Here is a 9,971-nt window from a genome sequence, read left to right on the forward strand (position 1 = left end):
GAGCTGTAAAAGCGCATCTGGCATTGACATGTACATGAGGAGCCTGTGTCCTAGCCCAGTGACCAGCAACACTGCACCCTAAGGGGCTCCACTCAGTGACACAGGTCTACATGAAGTAGGCAGGCTTGCTTGGCCTTTCTTTCTTCACAAAGCAAGAAATGATGGGTGCAGGAGGCAGACACTGCATTTCATTGCTAGTTCTCAGTGAACCTCCGTACCAGGGTGAAGCCATAACCAGTCAGCTGTAGATTCCATTCAGCCACCGTTAATTATGTCAGGAGGAACCTGCTACTCTGTGTATCTTGTCAACACACCAAGGAAAGGTCTACCTACTCTGACCTGAATATGCCCTCTTGGAGTGTCACACAAGTACAGACAGACACACATGTGCTCATGCACACCTTCATGGAATAATGCAAAAGTCTGTGTGCTCACATAAAGCCAGCCTATAGTCCAGCACTAACGAAAATAAAAGCAGGAAAATATCAGCAACTGTGGACTCTGCTGAGGAGATGCTGGGACCACTCTGACAGAACCGGAGTCAAGCACCCTGGGAGAAAACGCAGGCCCCAGACGTGCTCCTGGTGACCTGCAGGGACTGCACAGGGAGGGAATGAGGCAAATGAGCCCAGTAAAATGTTCCCAACAGCATTGGGAGTGTTGCAGTAGGGTCCAACACTCCCAGCAGAAGCCCACCTGCGTGCAACAAGGAGCAACCACCAGAGAGAGGTGGGAGGAGCAAGAGAAAAGGATGTGGCATGTCATCTTACATGGGAATTCTTGTGCATGCAGACAGGAAGCGGGAGAGCACTGCCTGTTTCCTGACAACTTTGCCACAAACAAGCCCACAGGAATGACCCAGGTGCATGTCACCTACCTGCACGGGATGCCACCGGCACTTGAGCTGAGTCTTCTGCCTGCAATCATGTCTTTCTGTCCTGGAAATTCAACAGACTCTCATTCTGGAAATTACAGAAGCCTTCCTATGGGGAAGCACGTGGCATTATCCAGGAAATGAAAAGGCAGCAGCGCAGGAAGCCAGGACACAGCCCATGCGATTAGCTGAGTTGATTTGCGTTTCACGTGAACTTGTCAGAAAATTATTACTTCCCCAAAGGCTGCCTCTGGGCCTGAGGCAGTGCAGGACTACTACAAAAGGCAGTACAACTCTTGGCTCACTCATTCACTTCCCTTGCCTCCTTCTTGTTGGGAATCAGGTGAGTCTGAGGCCTCTTCTCGTCCTCCTTCAAGACCAATTCTTTCCTTGATATCTGGCTCAGCTGACAGGGGCTGTCCTAGCCCATGGCTGGGAGCTGTTTCTCATGGGAGAGGGAAGGGCAGAGAACATCTTCCCCTGAGAGAGCCTGGTGCTTAGTTGTTGTTGTTCCTGGGCTTTCAGCTGCATAGCCTATGCCGGGCCCATAGGGGCCATGGCTTTTCCATGGTTGGGTGCAGTGCTGCTGCTCATGTGTTTCTGTTTTCTGCTTCCCCCTGCCCTTTCTGCCAGGTGCCCCTCCAGCCTAGAGACATGTCCTGCTGCACCCCGTGCCCGCCATGCCAGCCCTGTGGCCCGACCCCGCTGGCCAACAGCTGCAATGAGCCCTGTGTCAGGCAGTGCCAGAGCTCCAATGTCGTCATTGAGCCCTCTCCCGTGGTGGTGACCCTGCCCGGACCCATCCTCAGCTCCTTCCCGCAGAACACCGTTGTGGGATCCTCCACCTCCGCCGCTGTTGGCAGCATCCTCAGCTGTGACGGAGTGCCAATCTCTTCTGGGGGCTTTGACCTCTCCTGCATTACCAGCCGCTACTGTGGCAGCAGATGTCGACCCTGCTAAAGCTGCTGGCGATGTCCCCGGGCAAGAACCTCCAAGACCTCAGAACATGGTGCTGGACAGAAGATAACTTGGGACATTGCATTTAGAGATTCGGGCCAATCTTTCCTTCTTCCACTCTCCTCTCTCTCTTTCCTATGCTGTCGCTGTCTCCCAGTGCCAGCCTGGTGGAGATGTGTTCACCTCCCTCCCTCTGCAGGGCAGGCAGATGGACACCCTGCAGGAGCTCCACCGCATCTCAGTGGCTGCCCCTGGTGCTCCCTATGAGCCACCTCCTTTTCTTTTTTAGACTCATTAAAGTTGTGCTGCATCCAAACCTGAGCCTCTGAGTCCTATTTTCTTCTGAAGCAATTCTTCCATTGTGTTTAAGAAAAAAGTGTCTTTTTGGAGAGGATTAGGTTGGGTGAAAAAGAAGACCCTTCCTCAATCCCAGAGGAAAGAGAGAGGAGGACTAGGTGCACTGGGTTGCCTGCTGTGCCCTGTCCCTTGGACCTGAGGAAGACATTCCTGGCTACTCCACAGACAATGGCCATCAGTCAGCCTTGCTGCATGTGTTCCCAGATGGGCCTGGAGCACTGGGCCCTGGAGCAGGTTCTGTCAATGGGGAGCCCAACAACTGCTGTCCTCGAGTGAGGAGCCTATGGCTGCGGGATGCCAAGGGATGAGGTCAGCAGCAGTCTGGCTTGTAAGGAAGGGATGTCGTCTAGGCCTGGATGGAGGTGTGCTGCAGGAGGTGGCTCAGGTAGACAATGGCTCCAAAAGGTGGCAGAAGTGGGCATCTAGAGACAATAATAGCTGTCGACAGCCCACAGCCTCATCTCCCTCATGACTTTCTTTCCATTGCCTCGTCTCGGGTCCACGGCCACAGCACAAAAGCACAGACAAATGATATAGGTACCTCATACAGTCCCTGAGCGCCTGGCAGGGCCCAACTGCTCTCCAGATTTGCAGGGCTGAGGCAATTCACCAGCTGGTACTGGTATCAGCCACACAATGGAGTCACCACTCCTTGTGAATCCAACAGCCCCATGGGCCACTGCAGCTCCAGGAGAGTACCCAGTGCCCAGACACCCATGGCTGCTCTCTGGTCCTTGGTCTCCTCCAAGCCTGGGGCAGCTTGCCTGGGCTTCTCAGGCTCCACCACTGCCAGACTCACTACCAACTCCAGAAAGGCTCTGTGCAAGAGCTGTTACCCCCTCCATTCCCACTGGGACATTGTGGTGACAGTGGGACCCTTTTCTGTGCTCAGCAGCTTCTCTCATCTCTCTCTGCTGGACCATTCTCAGCCCTCTTGCTTTGCCTGGTATTCTTGGGCACCAGCTGGACCAAAGAAGGCCTTGGCCAGCTGGGCTCAAATCAATGGCTCAGGCACACAGTCCCCCCCAAACCACGTGAAGTTTCACTCACAATTCTCCTCCAGCCTATGGTTTTGGGGCTGAGGCACCATCTTTCTCCATCTCACTGGGCACCTTCTTGCTGTGCCCAGAATTCAAGGCGTCACCTGCTCCTTGATGAGACCTGCCGTCCCAGCACTGGAGTCAGTTGCCAGCACCCAGGCATCTCCAGGTCCTGCTCACTGTGTGCGTGACCCTCACAGGTATCCCCACAGGTCGAGAAACGGTCGCGCCCCAGGAACACCAAGGTACAGGACAGGTACCAACCCAAGCGTAGCACAAACGCTGCGAATGACCTTGCCCATACCAAGCTGCCCAGGCTCCCCAAGTGCTCTGAGCTCTGATCACACCACCACTGCTCCTCACATGCAGGCCAGGGCCTTCCCAGCACTGCGGTCCCTGGCTGATGGAAATTGGTCACTGCCCCTCATCTGCTCCATGTGGCTTCTTGTGATGAGTGAGCCTCCTTTCTCTTTGCAGCTGCTCTTTAAGTAGCGGATGACTGTGATGCGGTCTCCCTGAGCTTTCTGTTCTTCAGGAAGAAAAGACTGAACTCCTTCATTCTTTCCTCACAGGACAAGTTTTCCAGCCCTTTGGTCCTCTTTGACATGCACAAGGTGGTGGCAGTAGGCAGCAGATCAGGATCAACAGAGGCCGAGTCAGAGGACTCGTATGCCAGCGGATTCAGCCCCACCTCCAGCACATCAGCAAGCAGGTCTTCCTAGGTGATTCAGCCTTGGAATCTAATCCATCTGATCATCCCAGAGCAAGCACAATCTTCCTAGAGAAATCTCAAACCGATGTGCAAGAGAAAAGGTGAAGAACTGTATCAACCGAATTTCTCCTGGGCAGCTTGCAGAAATATACACCTCATGCTCAACAATATTTGCAGACGGCTGCATAGTCAGTCAACCTAACCTCAGAAGCACAACAAAGTGCGACACTGCCAATAGACTACCATGAAAAGGACAGAGATTCAGAGAGAGGATTGGATCTTTCTGAGGAAAAATCTCATCCTCTCCCACAGGAAGAAGTTCCGATGGCTACTACAGGCGTGGCGCTGATCACAAGCGCATCACCTGGTTGGTTCAGACCCGTTTCAGTGCTTCCCAGTTGAAGATGCAATTTGGTGTACTTGGAAAGGCTTTCAGCCTATATAGAGATTGAAATACGCCCTGCTAGCTGTAAGGAGAAAGTCCAAGGAGCTAGAACGCTGGCTTCTAAAGCAGGGATCACAGAATCAAGGAATCACAGAATGGTGGGGTTTGGAAGGGACCTCTCGGGATCATCTAGTCAAACTCCCATGGTAAAGCAGGTTCACCTAGAGCAGGCTGCACAGGACATCCTTCAGGCGGGGTTTGAATATCTCCAGAGAAGGAGAATCCACAACATCTCTGGGCTGCTTCTTCCCGTGCTCCATCACCCTCAAGTTAAGCAAGTTCTTCCTCGTGTTCAGGTGGAACTTTCTATGCATCAGTTTGTGCTTGTTGCCCCTTGTCCTGTCACTGGGCACCCCGGAAAAGAGTTTAGCCACATCCTCTTGATACCCACCCTTAAGATATTTCCAAGCATTTGTGAGATCCCCTCTCAGTCTTCTTCAGGCTAAACAAGCCCAGCTCCCTCAGTATTTTCTCATAAGAAAGATGCTCCCGTGCCCTAATGTTTTTCGTAGACCTCTGCTGGACTCTCTCTAGTAGGTCCTAGTTTTCATGGAGATGTTTTGCTTGAGGAGCTACCTTTGCACCAGTTCATAATACCAGATGAGCAGGAGGAGAAGCCCAGCTCCCACTGGAATGTATAATGTCCTCAGTGACACATTAGGGCAATGATCCAGTGGGATGTTGTTGCTTAGCCCCAGCTGGCAACAAAGAACCATGCAGTCGCTCTATCGCTCCTCTTCCTGGTGCGGTGGGGAGGAGACCGGCAAGAAAAAGGCAAAACTTGTGGGCTGGCGTAAAGACACTTTAACAGAACAGCAAAGGAAGAGAACAAGAACAATGACATTACTGATAAAGGAATACAGAAAGCAAGAAACACACAGTGCAATTTTCTCACCGCCCAATGCCCAGCTAGCTCCGAGCAGCGATTACCCTCCCCTGGCAGCGATTGCCCTCCCCTCCTAGCTTCTTGTGAAAACTAACCCTATCGCAGCTGAAGCTGGGGCAGTGGTGTACATGACACACCTGCTGACACAAGGCTGAGTTCTGTGCTCTCTTGCCACAGAGAACAAGGGAACGATGGGCCATGGATGCCCCATGCAAGGTTCTGCTTCAGTTTAGCTTTTCATTGTCTGCATTTATTTTGGTTGACTGTCACACCAATAGATGGGAGAAGAAAAGCTACAGCATCTCTTTACATCAACTGCTATGGCTGAAGTTCAAGAGGGGAAAAACACAATGGAATTAATTTTAATATGTCTCCATCTAGAGACAAGACAACCCCAGCTGCTGCCAGAGAGGATGAAAGTGCCTGCAGTTATTAGTAGTGGTCAAGAGGAACAGGTTGTTAATAGGTAAATGAAATGGCTCATGTGTGTGCTGCTTGCACTTTGCTGGAGAGTGGAGCTGCTACTGCACTGGTTATAAGAAGACTGCACTGTCATTTAGTGTGCTATGGGAGTATTTAAGTCCATGTCTGAAGAAACTGATGTCTGGAATGGACAGAAAACATTACATCACAGGATCACGGCATGGACGTAACCTGATGGCTTGACGCAAATCCAGTAGAAGTCTTTACTTCTTAAGACAGCAAGTAACACTGCAAATCTCTGTCAAAATGCTCTTTAGGGGCCTGTGGGTGGGGCTGGTCGGTGCTTGATGTACCCAATCAGTCATGGGCTGCCAGGAATTTCCTAACACTGAGCCTGAGGGTCTGAAAGCAAGCCCCTGGCATCCAGGTTCAAACATGCACTGCCCTACAGTCAGGGTCAGCCACCTCCGGAGCCACTGACACTGGCCCCTTTCAGAAGGAGGATCTTGCCCTTCGGATCCCTGGGGACCGGGGCCGACAGGGCGGGGAAACCGGCGGGCAGAGCGGCAGCGCCCCCTGGCGGGCCCGGCTTCGAGTGCCCACCATCCCCGACACACACGCCCGGCCCCGCCCGCGCCGGTTCGTGCCCGGCCGCAGCCCCGGCTCCTCTCCCCGTGTCTCCCACGGCGCAGTAATACACCGCCGCGTCCCCGCGCCGGGGCCGGGCGAGCCACAGGGCGCTGGACCGGCGGTCTGCCGCCACCGACAGCCGCCCCGGAGGGTCCGGCACTGGTTTATCTCCAGTGAAACCTGTTACAATATGATACGGTGCCCGGTCTGAAAGCTGACGGTACCACTGAACATTCCCGCTGCCTTGAATGTTGGGGTGCGAGCAGTTGATGCTGATGTTGGTGCCTTCGGTGGTCTCTGCCAATGGCTCCTGCTGCACCTGGGCTCTGGCCACAGCCACTGCCGAGAAAGCAGAAGGAAAGGCCAAAGATCATGAAAGACTGCCCAATTCTGATGTCTTTTTTCCCAGAGAAGTAGTCAGGAACAGTGGAGGTGAGACAGACTGGAATGGATGAGGACATGTGCCAGTCGAGGGGCATGGAGAGTGATCCCGGTGTGGGTGTGTGGAGAGAGGGGAGAAAGCTGGGGGGGAACTGAAAATTGATGCAGGCAGAGATAGAATGAAAGTCAGGTAGAGAGTGGAGGGAGGGAGGGCTGGATGGGTGAAGGGAGGGAGAGAGAGGAGACAAGAGAGGGGAGTGTGCTGCAGTGAAGGATGGAGTGTTGAATTCAGAAGAATAAATGCTGAATGCACGGTAGGATGAGTGTCCCAGTGAAAGACACAGGGCTGTATTCAGGGCAATACCTGCCGAATGCACAGGAGAAGGAGAGGTGGAATGGGGAGAACAAGAAGAGGGGACTCGGAGGGCTTGGGAAGGGGGAGGAGAGCTGGCAGAGGGGCAGGGACGGGGAAAGACACCCCGAAGAAGGAGAGGGAAGAGTTCGTGCTGGGCTCCCTGGGGAGCAGCCCGGGCACAGCCCCCGGCCCCCGCCCACCGCCGCCAGCCCCGCGCACCCAGCAGCACCGCGGCCAGCCCCGCCAGCCCCGCGCCCCGGCACCGCCGCATCCCGCCGCTCCGCCGCCCGCGCCTCGCTGCCCCCCGCCAGCCCCCGCTCTCTGCTCCGCCCGCGCCGCCTCCTCTCCGCCGCCTCCTCCCCTCGCCGCCGCCGCCAGCTCCGCCCCGGGGCTCAGCCCGGCGCCGGCGCCGCTCGGGCTCTCGCCCGGCCTCGCAGTGCTCGCTGGCTCTGCCCGGCCACGACTTGGTCTCCTGGGAAATGGACTCTCGCCGTCCGCCAGCAAGAATGCGCCTGCACAGACCCAGGTTCAACTTGTGCAGCGGCAGGGCCTTGACCCTGATGACATCTCTTCTCCAAGATGAGTGGCCCACTACTCTCAGACTCTCCTCATATGTCATGTTTGTCACCCCCCTGATTGACTTGGTGACCTTTGCTGGACTTGCTCCAGTACGTCAATGTCTTCAGAAGGTCTCAGATGGGGCAGAAGGTCAGGGTCACTTTCCCAGGCCTGCTGGCAACATTTTGGCTAACACAGCTCAGGATGCCATGTGTCCTCTTTGCTGCAATGACACGCTGCTCTCTCATGTTCACACACGTACACACCTCCCCTGCCCTTGCCTTCCCCACAGTGCCTGTTACCTCCTGAGCAAGCAATGGGATGTGGCCTCGGCTACTCTAGAGCCTCTGCTCAAAACTGGATCCCTGGACAGAGGAGTCAGCCCTGTCTGACCTCTCCCAGAGGAGCTCCCTGGCACTGATCTCACCAAGGTCACTAAGGAGAAGTCCTCAGCTGCACTGCCTGCAAGCTGGACTTGAGCTTCAGGCTGAGAGATCTTCAGGAGGGGAGATGGGCTTAGAAAATTTACCCACTGTGCACGGCCCTTGTCAGAAAGAGGGTCTAGACTGGACTTGCCTGTGAGAGAACAGCAGGCTTTAGAGAATGTGGTCTTGGATCCAGTGTCCTTTGCCTCTCAGAGGGAGGTGCTGGGCACTCCGACTGAGATTCCAATGCATGGCATGAAGATCTAGGTGGGCTCAAGTCCAAAGCAGTTATCAGTTCTTTGGTTTACCTGGATGGGCAGGAAAAGGAGGGCTCAGCAGACACAGGCTGCATGTGAGTGCCTCTTCCTTGGGCAGATCTCTAACAGTATGACGCCATCGCCTGTCAGCTACACTCAGTCTCCTGCTGACCCTGGGAATCTGCTGCTCTGTGTTGCTGCTGGAGTGAGCAGCGGAGACTATCCCTACCATGAGCAGAACATTCCCTCTTGATGAGTGACACTCAAGGGCACACACACACACAGAGGCTCAGCCACACCAGCACGGAAATATACACAAATGTGTGCTCCAACATGCATCCGCCCTAACCTGGCTGCTTACAAGTACACAAAAGACAAGAACACACAGAGGAACATAAAGATATTTGTACACTACTGAGGACCCGCAGTAATGGGGGAGTGTTAGGCAGGGTGTGGTCAGATCCTAGGAGTACAACGCACACACGCAGGGAGACAACAACAGGGGAAAACTGGGGTGAGCTGAGAAGGGAGGGAAAGATGAGGACAGGGCAATCCCCCAGCAAAGTGGCCCGTGGTGGATTGCTAGACATATAGGAAAAAGAACAACACTTGAAACTGCCCCAACAGAGTGTTTATGTTTAATGTCAGTTCCCTGCTGTGGACCCCTCCAGCACCGGAGCTGAGTCTGCTGCCAGCACTGCTGCATTCCTGCCCTAGAAATCCTGGCACCTTTCATCCCAGTGCTTGAAAGAAGCCTTCATTGGAGAATGGGCATGGCACAAACCTGGAAATGACAAGGCAGCAGTGTTGGAAACAAAAGCACAGCCCATATCATTACCTGTGATGGTCTGCATGCAAGATGAACTTGTCAGAAAATTGTTACCTCTGCAAAGGGAGCCTCTGGTCCTGCAGCAAGAAAGGGCAGGTATAAAAGTCAGCCCAAGTCTCGGCTCTCTCACCCACTTCTCTTGGCTCCTTCTGCTTGGGACCGAGGTGAGTCTGAAGCCCCTTCTCTTCCAAACTGAGATCTCTCCTCAATGGACCTCCCAGCTGATAGTGGCTATGTCCCTTCGTGTGTTTTGGATCTTCTTCTCATGACAGAGGGCAGTGGGGAAAAGTTCTGCATAGAGAGAGGCTGGAATGTGGCTGAGGGGGGCTTTTGGTTTATGAATTAGAAAAGAGCCTCACTCGGCCATGCTGCTCTTTTTAGGGTGATGAAGACTCTGTGGCTCCTGGCTGAGCCTCCGACACCCCACTCAGTAGCGACCTTGGTTCCTTTGTGACAGGATAACCAGGCTGCTCCTCATACACCCCTGTGCTCTATTTCCTCTCTCTCTTCTCTCACAGCTGTACCTCCAGACCAGAGACATGTCCTGCTACAACCCATGCCTGCCATGCCGGCCCTGCGGCCCAACCCCACTGGCCAACAGCTGCAATGAGCCCTGTGTCAGGCAGTGCCAGAACTCCACCGTCGTCATCGAGCCTCCTGCTGTGGTGGTGACCCTGCCCGGCCCCATCCTCAGCTCCTACCCACAGAACACTGTTGTGGGCTCCTCCACCTCTGCTGCTGTTGGCAGCATCCTCAGCTGTGATGGAGTGCCCATCACCTCTGGGTGCTGTGATCTCTCTGGCATTTCCAGCCGCTACTCTGGCAGAAGGTACCTTGCCTGA

General features: G+C 54.4%; 1 protein-coding gene and 2 pseudogenes across 1 annotated transcript; all 3 read left to right on the forward strand.

The window, feature by feature from the left end:
- Positions 1–1,077: 1,077 nt before the first annotated feature.
- On the forward strand, positions 1,078–1,834 carry LOC142364279 (feather keratin Cos1-2-like; annotated as a pseudogene).
- A 558-nt stretch (positions 1,835–2,392) lies between these two features.
- LOC142364280 (cyclin-Y-like protein 1) lies at positions 2,393–5,026 on the forward strand. Its single transcript, XM_075443586.1, is given in 11 exon segments — positions 2,393–2,460; positions 3,084–3,222; positions 3,429–3,473; positions 3,706–3,716; positions 3,764–3,906; positions 3,909–4,040; positions 4,043–4,163; positions 4,165–4,262; positions 4,265–4,349; positions 4,351–4,531; positions 4,898–5,026. Coding segments are annotated over 11 exon segments (1,152 nt in total).
- Positions 5,027–9,159: 4,133 nt separating this feature from the next.
- On the forward strand, positions 9,160–9,971 carry LOC142364365 (feather keratin Cos2-3-like; annotated as a pseudogene).

Source organism: Opisthocomus hoazin, chromosome 26 (genome assembly GCF_030867145.1).
Source record: "Opisthocomus hoazin isolate bOpiHoa1 chromosome 26, bOpiHoa1.hap1, whole genome shotgun sequence".
NCBI lineage: Eukaryota > Metazoa > Chordata > Aves > Opisthocomiformes > Opisthocomidae > Opisthocomus > Opisthocomus hoazin.